At 44.1% G+C, this 26,125-nt stretch overlaps 1 protein-coding gene across 1 annotated transcript in view; it reads right to left on the bottom strand.

The window, feature by feature from the left end:
- LOC306791988 (matrix metalloproteinase-17-like) overlaps positions 1-26,125 on the bottom strand; it is a 68,059-nt gene that overhangs the window by 16,524 nt on the left and 25,410 nt on the right. Inside the window, exons 2-4 of the mRNA XM_079288952.1 lie at positions 22,831-22,963; positions 22,558-22,693; positions 5,964-6,250 (exon numbers count right to left, since the gene is read on the bottom strand). Coding sequence (XP_079145078.1) covers positions 5,964-6,250; positions 22,558-22,693; positions 22,831-22,963 — 556 coding nt within the window. The remainder of the gene's footprint in view (positions 1-5,963; positions 6,251-22,557; positions 22,694-22,830; positions 22,964-26,125) is intronic.

The following is a 26,125-nucleotide window of genomic DNA, read 5'->3' on the forward strand; positions in this document are numbered from 1 at the left end:
TGGCCTGAAAAACGTTGAAGACCCGTGGTCTAAATTGTATGTCATACGTTCATATCTTTAATCAGCAATTGGCCAAACTGCTTCACAGACCCGCCTCCTGTGGGCGATTTTTCCAGCACCCCACCGCTGCTGAGACATGCAGACAGGCGGAGAGGACGTGCAGGAAAAGCACATATTTTGCGCAGATATCATATTTTACACATATTACTGGGTCCATTCCATATTCAAAAACACAAATATTGATCATTTATTATTATTATAAATTTGTGGCTCAAAGGTGGTGGGGGGGGGGGGGGCGGAGCCCTAGCGCCCTCTATTGGCCAGCCGTCACTGGTACATTGTCTTTTTCGCAGAAGACATGAGCTACACACAAGAATGCGTGATCACACCAGTAGCACGCAGAGAGGAAAAAAATAACGTCATGAAAAATTCACCTGCTTAATGACACTTTTGTTTTAGTCAGGGTAATCAGTTTGCAGAAGCAGATTGCTGGCAGACTGCTAATTAACAGAAGCAATCTGCTGCCTATCAAAGCAAAAATAAAACACTTTCAGACCTCCACTTATTTGTCTCACCGAGACTCCGCCCTCTCACGACTCCGAATGGACGGCAGAGCCATCAATCACACAGCAGGGGTGAACTGGTCCGCTAAATGTGGTGCTTAATGTGGTGCTTAATTCCACTATTCCACTATTCAGCATCATCGTACACATTAGGAGATGGCCTTGGCAGACCTGGATTTAGGGTCCTGCAGAGAACAATGCACCGGGAGATGGGGAAAGGGAATTAGCAAAGGCAATTACTCAGCTACGGATTTGTCTGATAAGGTTCATTTTTCTGAAGACGATTACATAGCTCTGCAATCTGCTGCAGCACCGACATTCACTTTTTAGCCCCTGGGCTGACCTAACAAGTCTACATCTTCTCAAGGGATGAGCGTGCTTTTGAAAAAAGTTGCTAAGAGCAACAATTTATGAATCCGATAGCTTCGTGGGAGCAGAGCTGAGCCGGGCGGGACCAAACGTCTGTCGCCTCAAAGGCAGAATGACACGTAGAAGCAGTGATACTGACATCAGCTATGACTTAGAGACACGTTGGTGATGCTGGGGGAGGATGATGTGCGACAGCAGCAAGGTGAGGCTGGCAGAGTGTGACTTGAAGAAATTAAGAGTTGTTTCATTAACTTTTTTCCCCCTACGCCTCAGTGCGGCAGTCTGGCACCCTCAGAGTGGGAGAGAAGGCAATCCCAACGGTTTCACAAAGCATCATAATCCAGAGGTGAGCTGAACACTCCAACACCACAGAAGACAAGAGAAGGTCTGAGGCTGTGTTTTTGGGGCTGATTAAAGAGTTTTGAGGGGATTCATCACAATGGAAGAAATAGGCATCCATAAAAATAGCAACGTCCAACCAGGTATGACGATTCACAGAATTTCTCCCACATCGACGGCCACTTTATTCGACAAACACAATGGGTACCATTATCCTTCAGTCTCCCTGTATTATCCACGGCTGGCAAAATCAACATAATGTTAAAAATTAGCACTTAAGAGTATTATTCATATATATACACTTATAATTAGAACCTTAAAATATTAAAAGGCAATAACTTTGCTGTTAATCAGTTTTTAGGTTAAGTTTTAGTAATTTGTCTGGATTGATCTGCAACTACAAATGTCTTAAATACATATTTACTGTCTCGCAGTAGTTTTATAAACTGCGAATAACGATTGAGGCAGAGAAACAAATGAGGTCACACCTCTGACCGCTCCCTCGTTCACCTCCCTGCTCCCATTAACCAAACCTACATCTATGCAGCTGTTCCCCCCCCCCCCCCCACACACACGCACACACTCAGCCTGCACTACAGCATCCTCTGCTTTGTCCTGCCACTGCTGTAGCCTGGTGGGGGGTCTAATTGGAGCAGATTGAGCTGCTGTCCTGTAACATATGGCTCACGGCCCTGACAGCAGAAAACAAAGGAGGGTCCTGGCCCCATCAAAGACTCACCAGATGGGATGGACACACACACACACACACACACACACACACACACACACACACACACACACACACACACACACACACACACACACACACACACACACACACACACACACACACACACACGAAACTCCACCTTACGGTTGAGGTTGAATTTAAATCAAAATCAAAAATTTAAGTCAAAATGCACCATGGGGCTGTGGATCTTTCTACCGACCTTTCTTATGGACAATAACTAAACAGAATCAAAATATGTCAAATTGGAATTTGGTTACTATATTAATAAACAAATTGTTAAACCAATTTCAGATTCGACAAGATTTTAAATTCAAACAACATTTGTTGTTGTGGCTACCACATTGTTACTAATAAAGAAAACAAAGTCATTCCATGAACATCTAGCTTGTCTGATCCCAATTCCCCTTGTTAAATAGACAATTCATTTTGGCTCAGCTGTGTTAGAGTGAAGTGACTAAGTGAATAAGAAACCAGGCATGCATTCATTTCAACCCTTCAAATTCAGTTAGGAAAAGCATGAAGCTATTTCAAATTCATCTTTCAGATCTGTGGTATTAGACAAGCGACTCAACCCTTTCGTTTCACACAATATCAGCTCATTTCTTGGACCAGAGTTGAACTTTTTGTGTCCTGCTTATTGTCCGTGACAAGCGAGTAACTGTCTGCACACTAATTGACTTAGTGAAGTGAAGTGGGGATCAGAGCAGAGGAAAAAGTGCAACAGAGCATCACGGCAGAACTGTGACAATCACATTAGAAACACACAATTTACAACTAGCCAATTAACAAATAATCTATAAAAATCAAAATACTGCAATTGTGCCAATGGCCCACAGATGTCAACTTCTTCTAGAATACAGCAATATCAAATAAAGTACTGGTGCATGAACTGTAACGGAGCGCTGTTTATCACAGTGTATGGCACAAGATAATACACACATATCACTGAAAGTCATATGAGTGTACAGGCCTACCGCCATTGCGTCTGCGTAGCAAAATCACTCATATCGCAAGTGCAGCTGCTTCACAAGTTACTGTTTTCTTACAGATTTGCCTCGGTTTTGCTTCCAGCTTCGGTTGAGGTATCAATGTCAGGTTTTGTCACGAATTCATCTTTCATCCAAGAATGACTCTCTTTGGGATGTCGCAGGGTGAGGTGAGAAAGAGGTGTATTTAGGAATAGGTATTAGCTGCAAAGTCGTGCAATTCTGCTTCTACTGGAAGGATAAAAAGGATCCACTTGGAAACAGAGGAGGAATAATGGTGGCGAACCCAACATATCACAAACGTTTGGCACCCCTTCATTTCTTGGCTGCAGGGACTTTTTAGCAGATGATGGTGTTTACAGCAAGGCAGTAACAAGTACTCTTCCCCTGCTTAGGCACTATTTGCAATTTTATATAAAGAAAGGCAAAATACCACCATCAACTCCCCACAAATATCAGATATAGGTACACAAATGCATGTCAATTTCTTTTTTTCTCCTGCCATTGAGTTGACATACTTCTTACATCACAAAAAAACACACTGTGCCTCATGTTCCCCATCACTCACTGAACCCCACGGTGTCTCCTCTTAACTGCACCTGGTCCCCTATAAGTGACAGGTGATAATAACATATGTTTGTGGGGCTTTACTGTAAGATAACCAATAAGCTAAAATTCTAACAACCCTCTTGCTTATTTGTTTAGCGTACCAGCCTATGCGTGTCACTTTAAAATGACATGAACCGTCTGCCAATATCCATTTCAGCTTGTTGCTGAAGTAACTCACTCAGGATTGCACCCTCAGGACACAATACTTCCCTTTATCACACATCCTATAACGCAGCCTGGTGGAACTTTGCGCCACAATGCTGCACCTTATTTCTTTTTTTTGTATCCTCGTATTGATGGACCAACTTATAGTGCTGTGGCTTCTGCTCACAGCCCAATCCCTTTATGATGTGCCACAAACAAAACGTGTTGGCATGTGCTCACACACTTGTCTTTAGAACTTACCTTCTTCTTGAGAGTGTCACAACATCATTTTGAAGCCTTTGCCGCATTGTAATTACCGGTAAATAACAATTTAATGGTCAAAAAGGTTTCGATTTGTTAGTTTGTAAAGTACTAGAGTAGAGCATCATACAACGACATCTTCACCGGCAAGTGGACCTTGAGTTGGATTGTTGTGTCATACTCGTACAAACCTTCAGTCTTGGACTTGTGAACCTTGTGAGAGACTTTTTCCCCCAAATATTTTCTCACATCATTTCTACCTCTCTTCCTCTCATGTTTCTCTCTCTCCTCTGCTGTGCATCCATATGTCAGAAAGAAGGGATGAATGGAGGTACTGAGCAGAGGAGAGAGGAAGGACATTTTAAATGCAGTCATCCAGATGAAAGGAAGACTAAAGAAAGCAAGTCAGAGAAAAGGAGAGTTAATGATTCATGTTGTCATTCGTGTGACCGCACTGAGACAGCCTCTGCCTGACGATGCATTCAGCGAGACTAGATCACTCCATCCGCTCATTTCACCCGGATGAGTGAACTTATACTGCTCCCCTGCCCTTTCCTGCTTTACAACTCCCTCCCTCCTTTAAAACAAAAAACAAAAAAAGCAAAGGACAGCGGGGAGAAATGAGGAAGATGCTGAGTGACAAGACCGCCAAGGTTTAGAGAATGTGATGATTAGGTCACATTTTGGAACAATGCTCCTGCTGTGCCACCAGTAATTTCATTTGCACCAGTGCACACACACCCCCCCCCCTACGCACACAGAGCAATGAGTCTAGAATTCACAAATATTCATCAAATAACGAGGACACAGCCATTTCTGCAGAGGTGCAAAGAGGACGCGAGTGAATGATGACTGCAGAAAAGACAGATCTGGTACAGTGGGTGAGTGAATGTATGAACGAGTGAATGTGCGGAGGTAACTTTCTAAAGCCAATGCACCAAAGCACCGTGTTGTCTTTTCCAGAGCCGTCAAGGAACAATGGATATTTCCAATATAAGCTCGTCTATTTTTGATTGGCAGAGCTGATTGAATTCCATTTAGAGCCGCTGTCATTCTGTCCTCATTCCAAACTGGCAGATCTCCTTCAGCGGGTAATCGCGCTCTTTCAAAACAGTTTGATGAAAGTAATTTGGCCAGATCATTCAGGACAACGTTGCATAAAGCAATCTATTAGCCCACACAGCTCAAAAGCACAAACACTGCATAAATATGTTTCACTGGAATCGGCTAAAGACAGACTGTGTGTCGATGAGTAAAAACAGACCAAATAATAACACAATACAACAGATAGTAATTATCCTGGCTCTGGTTAATAAGCTTTAGAAATTTTGCAATAACCAGCAAGTGGCCAATGAACCTGTCAATTGTAACACACAACACGTGTTCAATTGTGAATGAAAAGTAGTTGGAAAGCGAGCAAATGAGTTGAAATTTAGCTAAAAGTAATGGATAAATGTTTGAAGCATTTAGCTTAAAGGTTGTCAATATGAAATTCAGCGCAGTGATCAGTGGTGACTGTTATGAGCGCAGTGCAGAGCACCAGCGATTAGCTAGCTAGTGGGACAATAAATAAAGATTTATACGAACTAACATGTACACAGGTATCTGTGTAAACAAAGCACAGAGAAGCTCTGATTACACACAAAACACTACACTAGCCTATATCTTCAGATACAAATAGTTGTTTGCTGCTGTATTAATGATCTGAATGTCATATTGAGAAGCTTCGAAATAATGGAGAAATTGTTCAAATATCTATCATGGATAAACAGTTGAAAAAGTTAGACAAAAATAAAAAAAACGACAATGTTGAAATCGTCCCAGTCCCCTTAAACTCATATGAGTCCAATTAATTCTGTGCTGCTGGCATCAAATTGATATTACACATTTGCACACACATATAGACACTGGTTTAATATAGCAGATTGCAACCTTCATCACCTGGAGATCTGAAGGTCCAGGCCTCGTCGTCATCGAAGTGCGTATCCCCAGCTGTGAACCTCTCTCCGGGGAAAAATGCGTGCGCCACCGTGCCCCCTGGCCCGTCGAAGGGATATCCGTCGTCGTGGTCGGCCTTAGTGAAGTCGATCTGAATGTCTGCATCGCTGCCGGCCACTTCATGGAAGTTGAGCGGTGCGATGTCACTCCAGACCTTCAGGGCGTAGTACATCAGGGCCCGGACAGTGTCCCTGCCCAGTACGGCCGAATCCTTAGGGAAGGTCCTCACTCTGAGAGAAGAGAGGGGGGAGAGACAGATATGTTACATAAGGGAAGAAGAGACAAGACGGGGTGAGGAAGAGGACAAGAAGGACACGGGGGTGTTGAGATGACAAGAAAGGAGAGATGGTGGTGGCTGATGAAGGAAGAGGACGGGTGACTTGACAAAAGAACAAAGTAAAAGTGGAGACAAGAGGAGAGAGCTGGGCAAAGTGAGAGGATAAAAGGTGATGATGGACAAGAAACTAGAGGGGAAGAAAAAGAAACGTTGAGGAGGAAAGGGTAAGGGAGTCAAAATCCATGGCAGGAGACAGGAGAATAAGATGTCAAGTGTAAGGGTGACACATCAGAGATGAACATGAAGTTGGGGAAGGGACACAAAAGGAAAATGTGTAAGAAAGAGGGAGCTGAGCACAGGAGAAAGAAAGAGGTGGAAAAAGGAAGTACGGTAGGTTGCAGCAGTAGACACTGGCAGGAGAAGAGCAGGATGGAGAGAGAGCTCTGAATTGTAGAAAAAGGTCAACTAGGCAATGTTTGCCACTGGGACAGAACTGCACAGAAACAAAAAAATTATGTTTGCATATAGTGATTCCATTGTTTTTTTGTATTTCATGGTTAGGTGGTCCCGCTGCTCACACATCCTGATAATAAATAGGGAATACAATGTGCATTGAAATGGATTCTGGCTAGATTTCCCTTTTCCTTCCTCTTATCCCACTCAGCATCTCTCAAGCTATGCTGTCGTTGTGTCAGTGACAATAGAAACAGGACAAGAATAAACAGAAAATCATCCAGTTTGTTTATTCTCCCTCTAAATCTCCACTCCTCCATCATTCCCCGTCTTCGCTCTCCTCCAGTCTTCGCCTCTCCCTACTCCCCTGCCCTCGACGTCTTTTCTCCCCACAAAAGCCCTCTGTGTAAATACAAGAAGCGATTTGGCCACTGCAGGCTGCTCTAGGACATTCAATCAAGGCTCTTGGCCTTGAGAGAGTGCCTCATCTTGCCTCTATCGGAGAAACGGCAAAGTTTTGTATTGACGGAGCATTATCTTTAAACATTGAAACATTTGCATCACCGATTGCTGCGATTCATTAAAAAAACACTGATGGTAATTTATCGTACAGAAAATGTGTTTAACATTTCGCAGGTGTTCAAGGTTATTCTGGGAGCACGTCGTGCTCGGGTGCACTTTTGGACGGCTTGATTTTATTAACAAGCTTGACCTTTTTTTCCAAGCGTCGTGTCGTGTCTTGCATCAAATGAGGCAAAACTGTCCTTCAATGCAAAAACAAAAAAGCAGAAAAAAAGAGAGCAGAAACATGAATTTTATTCACATATTGATTGCAATACAGACCTGAGAAATAGTTTAATACTACAAGGTAAGATCGACTGAATTCCACAAGCATAAACAGAAGATATTCGTCTCTGAATGTGTGAAACAAAAACATACTGCCAAGACTGAAATAAAATTGGTGAAAGACAACCTCGGAGAACATCAATTCCTGCATGTAGCTGCATCAAAACACAAACCAAAGGACTGTAAACTCTGTAGGTGAGTGCACTTTCCAGTATCTGTAGATAAACCGGCTTATACATTAATTGTCTGAAGGGATAGACAGATTTGGATTTTTTCAAGTGTATATTTTGTGGCGCTTTGAGGACAATAAACTGAGTGTCGAATAATCCCATTATATTCAAGAGAAAGCGGACATCTCTACGGCCAATACCTCTAAAACTAGGCAACTCACACCAAAACAACATAGAATGGTAAATGGCACTACAGGTAAGAGGAATAATATGTATTTTTGATTTTGGGGTAAACTGTCCCTTTTAACATACATTACATTGATGCTGCACACCTCAGAATGGTATCCAACACCTCTGTTTTCAGGAACTGGGCCCTGCTGTTGTGTGGGAAACGACTCACACTGTGCAGAACAACATCAGATCAGTGGCTGCATATGTGGCATAATGGAAAAAGGCTAATTATTGACTGACATCTTAATTAGAACAACGTGAGTTTGTTTGGCTAGATGTTAAACGGATACACTGCTTGCTCTTCTGCTGTATTTCTGACAAAAGAGCTGCTCAAGGAATGCTTACTCGTCAAATATCTTTATGATTTTAACCTTAAACTCAAAATCACGGTGTAATCGTTGTAATGTCTGCGCACCTCTCCCCTTTACGGAGAATATCCAAATTCTGTGCCAATCTAAATATGTGGGTCACAAATAGGTTTCAGAGACAGAAGTTCTGTCACTACAGTCTTTAATTGTTTTTAAATCTCCTTTTCTTTTGCCTTGTGTTTTGATGCTTTTAATGGTTTTATGTGAAGCACTTTTAATTACCTTGTTGTTGAAATGTGCTATACAAATAAACTTGCTGTCACGTGCAACTTGAAGGTACTGAGTGTAGATACAAAACGCCGAGTTCAGGAGCCAAAAAGAGGTAGAATTTAATAAGATATCCCACAGAGGGAAAACACAGGAACAGACGTGTCAAGAAAACATGAGGCTCGAATGAAGGGCAAGGTACAGACACGCCTTAAATACACTTGAGGCAATTACACAGGTGAACCCACTTAAGGTGAGCCAAGTCCAATCAGTCCACAAAACCTAATTAAGGCGCACTCTGCCACCATCTGCTGGATGTCCTGGGGTCCTACGGCGCAGTCCTGACAGTACCCCCCACCCGACGGCCACCTCCAGGTGGGCCAGGCTGGAGAGGGTGTGCACGGTGAAAGGCACGGATGAGGGCAGGATCCAGGACGTGCCGTGAGGGCACCCATGAGCGTTCCTCTGGGCCGTAGCCCTCCCAGTCAATCAGGTACTGAAGGCCTCGCCCCCTCCGCCGGGAATCCAGCAGCCTCCGGACGGTGTAGACAGGGCCACCAGCGACGACCCGCGGAGGCGGCGGCAGTGGGGCAGGCCTGGACAAGGGCGAGGAGAAGAGAGGTCTCAGCAAAGAGACATGAAACACTGGTCTCACCCGGAGAGTCCTAGGAAGTCTGAGTTTGTAAGCCACCGGGTTGATCCTCCTCTCCACAGGAAACGGACCGATGAACCGGGGAGTGAATTTGGAGTCCGTGCGCAGAGGCAGGTTCTTGGTGGAGAGCCATACTCTCTGTCCAGGGCGGAACGTCGGGGCGCGCCGTCTCCTGCGATTGGCCTGGATCCGATGGGTTTCGGTGGCGCGTGTAAGCGCAGCACGGGCCTTCTTCCAGGCCTGGCGGCATCTGGCCACCGCAGCATCCGCAGAGGGGACCGCTGACTCGGACTGCTGAGAGGGAAAAAATGGCGGGACATATCCGTACTGAACCTCAAAAGGCGACATACCGGTGGAGGACCCACTCAGTTGGTTGTGGGCGATCTCAGCCCACACCAGCTTTCGACTCCAGGCACCCGGATTGGATGATACCATGCAGCGTAGGTATTTCTCCAGCTCCTGGTTCACGCGTTCCGTCTGTCCATTACTCTCCGGATGGTAGCCTGATGAAAGACTGACAGACGTTTCAAACAAGGACCAAAATGCACTCCAGTACTTGGACATGAATTGGGGCCCTCTATCAGAGACAATGTCACTAGGGATGCCATGGTGACGCACCACCTCTCGGACCACCAAATCAGCGGTTCCCGTCGCAGACGGCAGCTTAGGTAGTGGGACAAAGTGGCTTGCTTTGGAAAAACGGTCCACAATTACAAAAATCACTGTGTTACCGTCAGACGGTGGTAGGCCAGTGATGAAGTCCATTGAGATGTGGGACCATGGCCGATAAGGAACCGGCAGGGGGTGGAGCAGGCCCGCCGGGGCTTGGTTTCCTGACTTCTGTGTAGCACAAACAGAACATGCGTGAACATACTCCTCAATGTCAGTTCTCATGCGTGGCCACCAAAAGCGGCGGCTGACTAGCTCCCTCGTGCGGGCAGCCCCAGGATGGCCCGTCACTGGTGAGTCATGCCCCCATTGTAGAACTTCAGAGCGGGCGTTGAGCGGGACATACAGACGGCCCGGGGGTACTCCACTAGGACCTGGATCCTCCTCTTGCGCACGCAGGACGGCGTCCTCCAGGGCAAGCGTCACCTGTCCCACCACGCAGCTGGGGGGAATGATGCACTCAGGAACAGGGTCCGTAACGTTGGCGTCATACTGGCGCGATAAGGCATCAGCCTTGGCATTCTTGGTGCCGGGGCGAAACGTGATGATAAACCTGAATCTGGTGAAAAACAGGGCCCACCTGGCTTGTCGGGGGTTCAGGCGCTTGGCCTCACGGATGTACTGGAGGTTCTTATGATCCGTGATGACTGTGAATGGGTGGCGCGCTCCTTCCAGCCAGTGTCTCCATTCTTCAAGTGCCCTTAGGATGGCCAACAGCTCCCTGTCACCGGCGTCATAGTTCCTCTCAGCGTCACTAAGCTTGCGAGAGAAAAAGGCACATGGGTGCGTCTTGTTGTCCATACCTGATTTCTGGGACAGCACAGCTCCAACACCAGACCTGGACGCATCCACCTCCAACACAATCGGAAGGGCAGGGTCAGGGTGCCTCAGCAGTGGGGCTGACGTGAACTGAGCCTTGAGATGCTCGAACGCCGCTTGCGCCTCCGGGGTCCATCTGAGTTTGGTTGGGGCTCCCCGGGCCACTGCTGTGATAGGTGCCACTATGGAGCTGAAGCCTCGAATGAAACGGCGATAAAAGTTAGCAAACCCCACAAAACGCTGTACCTGCTTGAGAGTGGCGGGAACCGGCCAGTCCAGTACAGCCTGCACCCTGGATTCGTCCATGATTACTCCATCGGGGGAGATGACATACCCCAAAAAGGAGGTGCGGGTAACGTGGAACTCACACTTCTCCAGTTTGACGAAGAGCTGGTTGTCCAGCAACCGCTGGAGGACCTGCCGGACGTGCTGGCGATGTTCTGTGAGGGACCTGGAAAAAATTAGCACATCATCGAGGTAAACGAACACACTGCGGTTGAGGAACGCCCTGAGCACTTCATTTACAAAGGCTTGGAACACAGCAGGAGCATTGGTCAGACCAAATGGCATTATCCGGTATTCATAATGTCCACTGGGGGTGCTAAAAGCAGTCTTCCACTCATCATCCTCTCTGATGCGGACCAGATGGTAAGCATTCCGCAGGTCTAGTTTAGTGAACACTGTAGCTCCTCCAAGAAGATCAAAAGCGGAAGACATGAGTGGCAACGGATATTTGTTCTTTACTGTGATGTTGTTCAGTGCTCGGTAATCTATGCATGGTCGTAGACCACCATCTTTCTTGGGTACAAAAAAGAATCCTGCTGACACTGGTGAAGTTGAAGGTCTAATAAGCCCGTTCTTAAGAGACTCGCTAATGTAGTCCTCCATGGCCTGAGTCTCGGGGCTGGAGAGAGGGTATAGTCGTCCCCGGGGGGGAATAGTGTTAGGCAACAGGTCAATGGCACAGTCAAAAGGTCTGTGAGGAGGAAGTGCTGTAGCTCTAGTCTTACTAAATACTTCAGCTAGGTCATGATACTCTGCAGGGACTGAAGAGAGCTCAGAGGATGAACAGGCAACAGAACACTTCATCACAGGTGTAACATGTCTGGCTGAGATACACTCTGGGCTCCATGATAAAAATTCGCCAGTGGACCAGTTGAACTGGGGATTGTGTTTCTGAAGCCAGGGAAACCCTAGTACTACTCTATCATGTTGGGATTGGACTAAAGCCAAAGAAACAGTCTCTGTATGTGACCCAATCTGCAGTAGTAAGGGGTGTGTCATGAAGTCAATTTTACCGGAGCCTAGGGGTCGTCCGTCGAGCGCCTGGATTTTCACAGGATTGGGAAGGGCCTTGGTAGGTAGACCGAGGCGTGTGGCCAGAGCAGAGTCCATCAGGTTTTCCTCTGAGCCTGAATCGATCAGCACCGTGATAGGGATGTTCTCCGGGTTCTCTGGGGTCCAGGTGAGTCGAGCCCTCAGGCAGAGGCGCTTAACTGGGTTGGGGTACTGAGATTGGACAAAATTGCTCACTACGCTGTCCCCTCCTCCTAATGAGCATCCTCGTTTCCCTGCCGCTGGGGACATTGGTCCCGGTAATGTCCAGCTCCTCCACAGTAAAGGCAGCATCTCTCTCTGCGGCGTCGCTCTCGTTCTGCAGGTGTAATGCGGTACCTGCCTACCTCCATTGCCTCCGCTTGAGCGGGCTGAGCAGTGGGGCCCGACGCGCCCAGTGGTGAATGCGCTTGGGGAGGTGCCGAATTGGGAAGCCTGCGCTCACGCCTCCTTTCGCGTATGCGCTGATCGAGGCAGATAGAGGTGGTTATGAGCTCATCTACCGTGACCCCCCACTCCCGACTAGCCAAATCATCTTTGACCGCCTCAGACAGGCCATTGTAAAAAGTGGTCAAAAGTGCTTCATTGTTCCATTTGCACTCAGCTGCCAAGGTGCGGAATTCTATGGCATATTCAGACACAGGTCTAGCTCCTTGGCGGAGCGAGCTGATGCGGCGTGCTGCTTCTCTGCCACTTACTGGGTGGTTAAAAACCTGGCGTAGTGTCTTGGAGAACTCTACTGCATTAGCACAAAGTGGGGAATTTGCCTCCCATAGGGCAGTAGCCCATACTAGAGCTCTACTGGTTAGCAGCGAAATCATAAAAGCGACCTTAGCTTTTTCTGAGGGGAACTGATCAGGCTGCATGACAAAACACAGGTCACACTGTGTCAAAAATCCCTGACAGGTCTCTGGAGTGCCGTCATACCGCTCTGGTCTCTGTAGGAACGTCTTGGCAGCCGGGGGGTTCGGCTGGTGCATTTGCTGGGTTATCCAGGCTTGGATCTGCTGGATCGAGGTTCCCTGGGATTCCACAGCGCCGAGCACCTGGGCTAGGCTGACGTCTCCTCCACGCCGAGTTCAGGAGCCAAAAAGAGGTAGAATTTAATAAGATATCCCACAGAGGGAAAACACAGGAACAGACGTGTCAAGAAAACATGAGGCTCGAATGAAGGGCAAGGTACAGACACGCCTTAAATACACTTGAGGCAATTACACAGGTGAACCCACTTAAGGTGAGCCAAGTCCAATCAGTCCACAAAACCTAATTAAGGCGCACTCTGCCACCATCTGCTGGATGTCCTGGGGTCCTACGGCGCAGTCCTGACACTTGCCTTACAGACAATCTTGTTTCATAAAAGGCCCTCTGTCATTCCCATTCCTTCTTTTATTGAAGCTGGCAACTTGAAAGCTGAGTTCCTGTCAAACAAATCATTTGTTTGACACTTGTTTAAATTCATGCACAAATCCTTCATGATGAAGGACTTTTTCCTCTGATTGAAGCTTCTCTCCCACAGTTTCCTCTAGCTCATTTACCAGCCTAGGACCTCTGGTCATGGTGTCGGTACATCAGCGGTTCATAATGATACTTTCAATGGCTCATTTATCCTTTTTGGATTCTTTATCTTCACTGATTAAAATGCTTTGTTCTGGCATTCTCAAAAAAACATGAAACAAATATGTATTCAATACATTAGATTAAAAAAAAACAACACTAATGTCTACTCGCCATTTCAAGCATTTCCCAGTTTGTGATTCAGGCTCATTGAATCTGTTGATGACTATGTCTGAAAACAAAAGAGTCTGAAGTGCTCTTAGCTTGGTGAAATAGAAGGTCAGACAGTACTCCGATCACTGGGACTGGCTCTACATACTTGTCCTGACCTTGGCAGCTCATCACAGGGGTTTGAAAGTAGACGCGTACACTCCAAAGACAACCCACTTACGGATAAGCAGTAGTTCAAGTTGAGGCCGAATGGCTGAGTGTACGACAATGTGTGTCAGACAGAAACAGAGTGCAATGCTGCTGCAAGCTTGTGAGTGCTTCTAAATGTACGTGTGCATAAGAGACACAACATGGAAACAATTTTAAGATTATGGCGTTAAGTCTTCTTTTCATTCATTTCACTTGGTGACACGATTATATGTCAGGCGAACACCCTGTACATGTCCCATTTTGCAGAGAAACAGAAGGAGTGAATAAACAGGATGATGCAGGTAAGACGAAGACAATGAGGAAGAAAAGGGAAAGATATGAGGGAGAGTGAGCAAAAGAGGGACGAAAAAGCAGACACAGACTCTCCTTGGGCAGGAATATTTCTGACATCTCCCCATGGCTTTACCTTCCACAGTTCTAACTTTAGTCAGAATCAGAGTTTGTTCTCCACGAGTGACGAGTTCCTTAAGTTTCAGCGTTTCTCCAGGCTACTACACTCAGAGGGATCAGTGATCACACAGACACATTTCCATCTCTGACAGAGTATGTGATGTCTCCTTTTCCTTACCGGCAAAAAAAAAATGTACCCGATTACAAACGCTCTTTACAAGTGTTCCAGACGTGTACGGCAGTACAGGAGTGTGCGTATGAGAGAGAGATAGAGAGAGAAACGGAGAGAGAGATGGCGGTTAGAAATGGGTGTAAGTGGGGGAGGGCATATATATCTGTGGTTTAAAAGAATGAAACTTCATGCAAGCTCTTTCCTCCATAGGCAGTGATATCAAATTAGAGTAGCGAATTACACATTATCATAAATAGATCATCATGCCTTCCATGATAAATGGTATTTGTAAAACATGAATGAGAAATACCCTGTTCATTGCTGCAGTATAAATGGCTTCATCCCACCAAATATTACATTCACATTCTCTGGTAGAGAACCTGCCAGTGAAGAATAATGCACTCTCATTGTTAAACAAATATATTGTCTTGTATCTAAACCAATGTCCTTTTGTTGAGGTCCAACTTTTGTGTCTTTTGTTATCAGGGTTTTATAATACACATAGTCAACGGTAAATCAAAACATGAATTCATTTTTATCGACAACATTGTAGAGAAGGACATGGCCTGTATGTAGCCTGAGAGGTGAATGCCAGGGCAGGGAACAGTCTGAAAGCACTTGCTGCTGCTGCTGCTGCTGCTGCTTCGTGCTAGTTTGTTGTTGAGAGTACTTATTTCAAATGGATACGAGTGGCCGGGCAGTGAGAGGACACGCTTTAGAAATATTCTAGTGAGACATTGAAAAGTATAACAGGGGTGCTTCACCCTGTGGGCACACAAGAACATCAATAATGGATGATTCAGCAAAACCAACACCACTGTTTTAAAAATACTTTACTTTCTGAAATATCTGTGATTGGCTGCTATGGTTAAGGTCAGAGAAAGATTGTGGTTGTGGAAAAGTAAACTGTGGTTGAGGTAAGGGGAGGGTTTGGCAACGAAAACACTTTGGCAAAGGTCAGGGGAAGATCTCGGTTACGGTTATGAAAAAAGCAAACTATAATTGCATATGTGCATATATGCCCATCCACCATCCCAAACCTGCAATTTGATGGGATACTGGGCTCGGAAATTACAACCTTGCATTAATATGTCTGTGAAACAACCCTGCACAATTGCCACGGCTGGAGGCACTTTCCATACTCTACAATTGAGAGATGTTGATCAGCATGTTTTGAATTTACCATGAACTCAGCAGTACAGTTTGCTGACTGACGTGTTTTCCAAGTTTTTCTTTTCGATTACAAACAACCTTCCACACACACGCACAATCAGCAAAAATGACTGTGGTTAAAAGGTTATTTCAGGTAACATAAACGGCGAGAAAAGTTCCAGATTTGTGCTCTGAATTTCACTCATGGTCATGATGTTTCAGGTCACTATTCCACTAAAATGCCAAGACAGGAGTATGGGTTGTGGGGAACATGCGAGAAACAGGTCTGCAACCCAGATCTTGCTTCCACCAATTTCCACAAACTTTTTACAGGCCTTTTTCGCATGCAGAGTGATGATTCAGATGAAGAGAGGCGGAGTGGAAAGAAGAGAGGGATGGATGGAGGGAGAGAACCAGATGAGGGAAAGAGTCTAAGACTCTTTTGCTGTCCCCCGCCTTCAGCCTCTCTGCAGGCTCTTACCTCCTGTGGCTCTGCTGCTCCCGGGAGACATGAGCTGACATCAAAAGTGATGCTAAAATGTACCGCCGCTTGTGCGTGCGCACACGCACACACACACACACACACACACCCCCGTACACAGTAATAGTCACCTCCTGTGCTCCGCTACCCTCCGTTGACATAAGCTGATTACTCTGAAAATTGAAAGCTCATATGCAGACGGTGATTCATATGCTGATATACTGTTGTAGATGCACACATGTAGCGACACAAACACACTCACAATCAGGAAAATGTTTTGCTGACAGAGACACGGACTCATACGTAATGTGTATTAGCAAAACTCCTCACACACACATACAGACACACACACACACGTACGTTATGTCATCCAGGCTGGAGATGAAAGACATTCAATTAAAAGGCTCTGCATGAGTCTTCCCTCTCGCCTCACATCTTTCTTCCCCCCTTTATCTGTCTATCCTGACTATCACAGTCACCAACTCAGAGATGGCGATGCGAATTGTGGAGAAATATAGAATGGTCTCTTAATACGATAACACTCAACAATAGTTAGTTATTCTTAAGGTTCCACAAAGCAATTTCACAGGTTGGTGGCCTCAAATGACAGCAGGGAGATTCGTGTTTAGGACTCCAATACCCTAGAAATATGTGCCAAGTCAATAAACTCTTCTGGGTGGCAGAACTGATTTGTGATACAGACACAATGATGGATTTGTGATTGGCCAATAATAGAGGCAACTCTCACATATATGAAGGAAACTCAAGGTACAAGCTTCCCCGACTAAGAAGATTTCTAAATGATCACTGAAGATTTATTATTCCTTTTCCTTTTCAAAGTCAACATTTGAGTTTGTGCAATTCTCTATTTTATGACCAAATACCTTTCCCCATCAGCCTCAACTGTACTTTGTGTTTAGCCCCAATTCGCAAATGTTAGCATGCTATAAACTAAGATGCTGATTACACTAAAAGTTAGCATGCTGATATTAACGTTTAGCACAGTACAGCCTCATAGAGCTGCCAGCATGGCTTTAGAGTATTGCAATCAGACCAGTAACTCAGGCATAGATTCTTATCTTACTCCTTATTAGCCACATAGCCCCAGTGTGGATATGATAGATGTCATAGATTAGCCCTTAGGGTGCGCTATTGTATACAATCTCCCAATGCAGGCCAGAATGCCAAATTATGTGGAATTCTAACGAATTCAAGTTGCTGATCTTGGTGAATAGTCCACTGAATATGTATACGCCCGTGTATTGGTGAATAATTAAGAAGACATATTCAAAGTATTTCATAGGTGCCAACGGAACAAGAGAATGAGGAAAAAAACATGTGGCCATTACTAATAGCAGCTCTATATTGTAATCGTCCCAGAGCTACTTCTAGGACTATAACATACCGGTGCCATTGGATACAGCGGTTGCATTTCTGAACACTCACTAACAACTGTGAGCTATGGCTATAATGAGTAGATTGATGGACCCCTGCTGCTGACTTATGACCATGGCTATACTTAATATTCTCATTACCGACTGCCTTGGACTTTGAATGTGTCTTTACCGTTTTCAAATAATTCTCAGTGGCTTCAGAGCGCTATGCTACACCATGCAGGCTTCACAAGACAATGGCTTTGAGCTTTAGGGCACGCTAAAACAATAATAATATAAACGCCACAAAACGTTAAGAGCACAATGCCACTGCTGATTTACATCTATGATGGATTTTCATTGAAATTAAGTGTGCGTTCATGTTCCTACATCGCCCATTCCTGTGCTCACTTCAACGACTTCATTAAAAAGATGACAAGTCGAAGGAGACGGATGAGAGTTGGTGATTTTTCAATCCAGCATTTAGTCAGTAAAACCCACCCACTGTATCGGACTGAACAGATGCAGAAAGAAAAGATGCAATCTCACTCTCCATGTTTGCTGCTTGTTTTTCTTCTTTCCTCTTCGCTATCCTCGTCCCAATCTTCTTTCTCAGCTTGCTACACACCTATCCGTTTGAGTTATCAGTTGGGCTGCTAATGACTGCCAGGCTGTCTGCTGTGATAATGGGCTAGAAATACGAGATAATGAGCCAGTGGACTCCCACACAACTGGGCTGTAACATACTTGGCCGAGTGCGGTGTGCTGTATGGACGTGTGTGTAAGAGGAAGAGAAAAAGATGTATACGGTTAAATTGGGGATTAAGGGCTCAAGGGCTCAGCCCTGGCACAAAGACTTGCAGACATCATCACAAAAATAATTTACTTATATTTCTATTGCGGAAAAAAACACATTACTTGAATTTTCAAAACACAATGCTGTGAATGAAGTGTGTGAACAAGCACAGGAGTGTGAAGTGCCAGCCAGACAGACAGAGTCAATTGTGCCAAGGTGAACGACATCAGCAATCGGGCAAGTCTTTGCTTCTACATGTTATTTAATATAATAATCTAATTAGACAGAACGGTGCAGACCTTTTGTGAGATCCGGGACTCAATAACGTGTCACATTTTATATGTTGAAGGCCCTGAAAGTCTTGGTTTCTGCGAATACCCAAATGAAAGCCATAGTTCTATTCAAAGTATTTGAATGCCTGAATATAACTATGGAGCAGTAACAGACCTTGCATGCTAACACCTACACATAATTACACTTTGCTCCTTCTTGCAGAGATATATATTTATTTTTTGAAACAGCGCATGGGGACGCAAGCATAATTACTTTGCTGTTGCCCACTGTTAGCCACCACTCTTTTTGTGTGTGTGAAAGAAAGCACATTTCATCTCGATCAACGTGGCATGAGCACAGACTCAAAAGAAGCATTCAGTGCTGAGCGATGGCAGAAGGACTGATGAGTAACTCAACTCAGTGACTCCTGCAATGATTGCAATCGTAATGTGAATAACATAACTAATTGATTATGTCGTAAACATGACAGGTGCCAGATGATGACTCTAATTAATGTTGACGTTGTGTACAATAAATTGATCATACACTCACTTGTGAATATACTGTTATAAAACTCCGATAACATAAATCCTCATAGAATAATTTGAGATCTTGGACGTGTAGTCTTGCATAAAAAGTACTGTTGAAACCAATTACATCAGATAATGAAAAATCGATTGTATTTTGTGTCAGCTTCTCAGTCATTGGGAACTACAGCAAGTGATCCTTCTCGATGCCGTTTCCCCCCGCTGCTATTCCGTCAAGCTGTCAGAGCTACCGTGGAGCCCACACTGTCACTAACTGCACTCCCTGAATACTTCTTTCATTTTTGTAAAGATGGCAATTCAACTTCAGAGAAAAGAAGACAGACGAGTCTGTAATATGCATTTGAAGAATATATCCAGGATTCAGCAGCAAAAAACAGGTTAAAGATAAAGATAGAAGCTAAAGCCTACAGATCGAAGTGTAAAAGAGAACCACAACATCACCTGCCGATTGAGACAGAAAACAATGAAATCAAGTAGCTAGGTATTTATTTACTGTTACAATCATTCAAAAGCAATGGATAGACATTTGGTAAACCTTCGGTAGCTTGCGTTGTTTAAAAGTGCTATATTGATGCAATATGTATGTGGCAGCAATATAATTAGTTAATCTGACTGATGTGGTGGCTCAAAATAGGAATATTTAATGTGGCTGTCAGATTGCATCTGACTCATTGGATGTTTTGAGCATTATCTCAATTCTATCAGCCCTGTTCAGCCATATAATCTAATAAAGCAAAGACACCATGAAATATTGGATGATAAAAATAATTTTCCAAACCGAGCCGTAAGGAAATCACTATGCAAGTGCTACAATGTCAGCTGACAATGACAGAAACCGAAAGCACGAGCAGAGAATTACAGACACGGCCAATCTATGCAGAATGTCAATGCTTTGTTTTTGGCTCTGAAGCTGCAGCATTGTCGTCCACAACTGTTCCTGCACAAATCTGAGTGCTGTGAATACAAAGGTGCTTCACTGGACTATATAGACAAACCTGTTTCATTTCAAGGGGGTTAGCTGACGGGAGCACGGTTTATGACTGGCAGCAGTACAAAGAAGAGAAAGAAAGTTAAACCCCACCAGGAGGGAGGCAAATGCATGCGCGCTTGTGTGCATGTGCATGTAAACTGTATGCATGTATGTTGGCTCTCCTGATGTCTGAAATGATGTGCATATTCATATTGTGCCTACAAAAAAATCCTTGTCTTTGTAACAGAGCCTCTGCTCTTTGGGAATCATACACTTGACTTTCTTCTTTCACCACCTGTAGGCACAAAAGGTGGCTCGAAAAAGTTTGTGTGATGTTTCTTGTGGAAGACGGAAGCTGTTCGCAGCTTGGATTCACTGCAGTTGAAAATGAATCCAACGGTGAAACATAGTCACATGATCCAATCCACAGGAAGCCCTTCTGCAGCATTACCTACTTTTCTTCTGTTGATCGTCATGTTTCGTATATATTTCAAATAATCCTCTTTTTTCCAACAGATGAACTAAATGCACTGCTTCTGGCGGAGCTTTTGAGATATATGCAGGCGGTGGCGTGAGAAGGTAGTCATGCATTTAGCTGTAGTATGCAGAGGCCCGGCTCTGCAGGTTCTGAACATGGGATAAACACCAGAGAGATGGACTATGTTGCAGGAGTGCTTCGGGAAGTTTCTATGGTTTTCACCGTTTTGGGAGTGACTCTGGGTAACCTTAGGAATTCATTATAATTAAGATAGAGTTGAGTTATATTTCCAATGGAATATAATTGCAGTAGAACTGCATGAATTTAGAATGTATCAAATGAATGTAAAAATCAATCATGGATTTTCTGTACTTGGATTTTCTGTACTAGAATTGCTTAAAACAACATTTTATCATCAGTTTAATGGTATCGGAGTCTTTTACTGAGAAGACAGACGTGTTTGTTGTCAGTTAAAGGTCTCTCTAATCAGTTAGTGAGCCACTTTTTCAAAATGCCTTTCCTTTGAGACACAATTGATCCGGAGAGCAAAATATTTCCGGCTTGAGGAAGAGTCCTCTAATCTACAGAACTGCATGAGGCTCAGATAAACGGATCTGATATGCAATAAACAAATGATGCTGAAAATCACAACATCAGCTCTGGAGTACCCAAATAATATGACCATGATCTGTTTTTAATGAACATGTGTATTTTCACCATAGAAGGGGTAAATAGTAGGGGTGTAACGGTTCACAAAATGCACGGTTCGGTACGATACAGTGGAGCCACGGTTCGGTACGTTTCGGTACAGTAGAAAACTATAAATGCCAGAGAAATGTACTTGATTTTAAAATACATTTATTCATTACAACTAACATCATGAAGTTATTCTTTGACTTTGAACAATGATGGAACTAAACCTGAGTGACTCATCTTCTGGGGAGTCTTCTTAGCAACACATAAGCATAAAAAACAAAAACTGCTCCTTAATGTTATGTAGTATTGTTACTTACATCTTGCTTACATCTTGTATTGTTACTTACATCTTGCAAAAGAGATTTTTAATCTCAATGGGACGACCTGGTTAAATACATTTTTTTAAATTTTTTTATTCAAACGTATTCGGTTCGTCATGCGTACCAAACCGTGAGCCTCGTACCGAACGGTTCAATACGAATATGCGTATCGTTACACCCCTACTAGTGTAGGTCCTGCACTTATAATCAGCTCACTTTCCCACCATCAACATGGCATCTATCAGACTTTACTACTGTAACGGTGTGTTTACAGGTCTCTGTAAAAAGTCTGTCAGAAAGCTGCAGCTGATTCAGAACGCTGCAGCTCGAGTCCTCACTAAGACCAGGAGGGTGGACCACATCACTCCAGTTCTGATGTCTTTGCACTGGCTTCCTGTCCAACAAAGAATTGACTTTAAAATCCTGCTGTTGGTTTACAAAGCACTGAATGGTTTAGGGCCAAAACACATCTCTGATCTGCTGCTACCTTATGAACCATCCCGACCCCTCAGGTCGTCTGGGACCGGTCTACTTTCTGTTCCCAGAGTCAGAACTAAACATGGAGAAGCAGCGTTCAGTTTTTCTGCTCCACATATCTGGAACAAAGTCCCAGAAAGCTGCAGGTCTGCTGAGACCCTCAGCTCATTTCAATCAAGATTGAAGACTTTTCTGTTTGCTGCTGCCTTTAATTGAACCACATTCAATTCATATATTAATCAATTTCCTGCATTTCACTACTGCATTTTATTTCTTGTACTGTTTTTTAATGTTTTAATGAATGTTCTTAATTGTTTTTAAATCTCCTTTTCTTTTGCCTTATGTTTTGATGCTTTTAATGGTTTTATGTGAAGCACTTTGAATTACCTTGTTGTTGAAATGTGCTGTACAAATAAACTTGCCTTGCCTTTATATGTCATTGTTCCTACCTCCAGGACAGATGTCTCTTGTTCCATTTGTTCTGGGGAGTCGGACTTCGTTTCCTGCGGCCCACTGTCACCTCGGCCCCAGAGACATCTGGCAAAGAACATCTGGGTGTTGTCATTAGGCCCAGCGTGGCTTGGTCTAAAGAGGAGGGAAGGCTATAGTTGGTGGTGTTCTTGATTGCATTGAAGTATATAATTATCTTAGCTATGTTTCCTCCATCCAGCCAAACTACCAACCATCCCACATGATTCGCCTAAACAAACACTGCCACGTACCTAAGACTCCGGTCTCCTTCAGCCCTCCGTACTTCTGCATGGCTTTGATGGCATTGGTCAGGGCCTCCTTGGTCTGAAGCTGACCAGTCACTGGGTCAGGGGGCGGGAGGTAGCCAAACTTGCTCAGCCAATCCTGGAAGGGAAACAGTAGACACAGAGTTCAAGAGTCATCACAGGCATTTCAAGGACTCCAAGTATCCCAAAGCTGCTGAGAGGGTCTGACACCTGTTCGTGTTTACTGTCTGCGAATACCGTGTGTTTCCATGCACATACATGTTGTGTGCTTGCATGTTGAGCTTTAGCAAAGAAGCAATTGTGAGTTGGTATGTTGACAATGATTATTTTTCACACCAGAAGTCATTTTACATCTCCTCAGGTAAATTCCAGGACCCAAAGTCCTATTTCACAGTTGACACTAAAGACAAGCAAGAGGGATGGACATGCAATGTGTTGCTATTACATGTTATGCATTTTAGACCACGAGGCCATGAGGAAGCCCCCATTGCTAGTTGTTACTTTAGACACCGCGTCCGCTTGCTCTGCAGAAAAAATGGAATCCATGTCTGTAGAAATGCAGGCGAATAAGGCAATAATTGTGCAGAATGTGGGCGGTGCAAAGTGGGGTCAACCGTGCATACATTTCTTTGCTGTTGATTGACGCTGCGACTTCGCCAGTCAGAGTTCAACTCAATACGATGAGAAGATGCAAATTGTGCATGTGTGAACGTGCAAACGTGCCCCAATGCTGCAACTCGCAATTCGAGACCAATGAAGTTGCTGCCAATCAATGCAGCCCAACTGAGCTGCAACTTTAATGCTGCTCTTCTCTCTCTTGTCTTTTCTCCCCTAAGACCTTACTTTGTCTTGTTTTTCTCTTCCCTTCATCTGTCTCCACCCAACTAAAAGCCCCTTCCTGCCGCCTCATGATCTGGGAGCCAATAAAGTGGTGACACAGAGCAATAGCAAGGCATCCTTTCTGTATTGACAATGCCGGTGAAATGCCATTAACTGAATGATTTAGCTCCAGCATAGCTCTCTGTTGGCTGGTAGTTGCCTCTTTACCCGTGGCTGGTTTAATGTGCTCTCTCCTCTTGGTTCTGGTTAATAGGCAAGCTGCAGAGTTTTGAATGAACTGAAGTTTCTTATTTTTTAGGGGGGGGGGGCAGTAAAAATGACATTGCAGTAATCAAGTAGGCTTGAAATAAAGGCACGAATCAAGTTTTTCAGCATATATTTGATTTTATAAATTTAACTGCGTTTCTAAATTATGTTTTTTTTCACCTTTTTACGGTCGGGCTTGAAGTTTAGAACCTGATCTAGGAAAACACCAAGACTTGTATGATCAGATTTAATACAGGAAATAAATTCCCCCAGATTATTAAACAGCATTTTGACGAGTAGGATTCCAGTTTTCAACACGTTTAACTTTAAGAAATTATCCCTCATCCATTTATAAAGGTAGTGATGGAGTTTATAGCTACAGCATAACGTGGTTCAGCAAAGATGTACAGTTGCGTGTCATCTGCATAACTATGGAAACATACATCGGGTTCTCTAATGATGTCACCAAGTGGTTGTATATATACTGAGAATAATATTGGACCAAGGCAGCTCCCTTTTGAAACCCCAAAACAAAATGGAAAATGTTCTTTCTGTATTGTATGTTTTGAAACAGTTTGCAACAGTTTGCAAGTTATGCATACATAAGACATTTCTGGTTATTTTAATATGCATAATGTGGACATTCACATTGTTAATTAAATAATGACTCAATACATTTATAAAAACATAGCATTGAAATGTGTAGCGTCCAAATCTTTAGCAGTAAGTAAACCTTTAGTTGACGCGTGTTTCTTGTCTTTTGCACATATCTCACACCGACGCCGCTCGTAGATGAAAAGCAATACGTGTTTTATTGATCCATTTCCGTCATACAAGTCAGTCAATCAACTTCCTTTCTCCTAAAAGTATGCTGATTACTTCGACCTACTATACGTATCCACAGGTTTTATCCACATAGATCGTTCCCTTTAACACGTTTTATAACACGATCCCCAACACGGTCGGAAAACTGTGCGGCTCCATACTGCCTCAGATATAACTCACGACCGTCAGTAACTGTCACAGTGTCCTTAAAGGGCCAGTTATCTGTCACTTACGTGTATTTCTTTCTATAACAAATTATAACGACATCCTTGTAACATTCAAGGTAGAAACAGATGTGATTACAGTTAAACATGTAAATACAAATGAATATTTAACATCACATTCAATTTGGCTCCTACACACCGGCCCCTAATTGTTCTCAAGATTTAACATTTGAAACAATTATCTAACTTAAAATAAGAGAGCCATGTACTGTAGAGGAACATTCTCACAAAATAACGATATAAGAGCCGGAGGCAGATAGACTCCTCACTGTTGCTCACTGTTGCTCAGTCTTTAGCACTGTTCATCTTCCAAAAGCAGACACAGCTTTGTAATGGGCCTGTGTAAAACACTAGTCTTCGTCTTTATGCAGACCTGACGAACAAGTCCTTTGTGGTCTGGAAGTGCCTTAATGACCTTCCCCATGACCCAAGAGTTTCTTGGAGCAGAGTCATCCACTAAAAGAACGATGTCTCCCAGAGTGAAGTTTCTCGATGCCTTTGACCATCTTTGCCGTTCCTGGAGCTGTGGCAAGTACTCTCTGGTCCAACGTTTCCAAAATATATCGGCCATATATTGGACGTGTTTCCATCTCCGCCGAGTGTAGAGGTCATCATGGTCGAATAGTCCAGGTGGTAATGCTGGTTTAGCCTTCATCAGTAAGAGATGATTTGGTGTCAAGGCTTCTAAATCGTTCACATCATTAGATGCTCTTGTGATTGGTCGGCTGTTGATTATTGCCTCCACTTCACAAAGTACAGTCTGAAGACTTTCCTCATCCAGAACTTGTTCCTTAATTGTAGAATTTAGAGCCTTTCTCACTGATCTGATGAGCCTTTCCCAAACTCCCCCATGGTGAGAGCCTGTCGGAGGGTTAAAGGTCCATTTGATTCCACGTTGATGAAGATAACCTTGAACCTTTGAGTGATTAATTTCATCAATAGCTGTTCTCAGCTCACGTTCCGTCCCAACGAAGTTTGTCCCGTTATCTGAGCGGATCTCCATCACTTGTCCTCTCCTGGCAATGAATCGACGTATAGCGTTGATACATGAATTGGTATCCAAGGAAGAAGCAACTTCAAGGTGCACTGCCCGGATGACTAGGCAAGTAAAGATTACTCCATATCTCTTAACCAAGCTTCTTCCT

Source organism: Melanostigma gelatinosum (assembly GCF_949748355.1).
Source record: "Melanostigma gelatinosum genome assembly, chromosome: 18".
NCBI lineage: Eukaryota > Metazoa > Chordata > Actinopteri > Perciformes > Zoarcidae > Melanostigma > Melanostigma gelatinosum.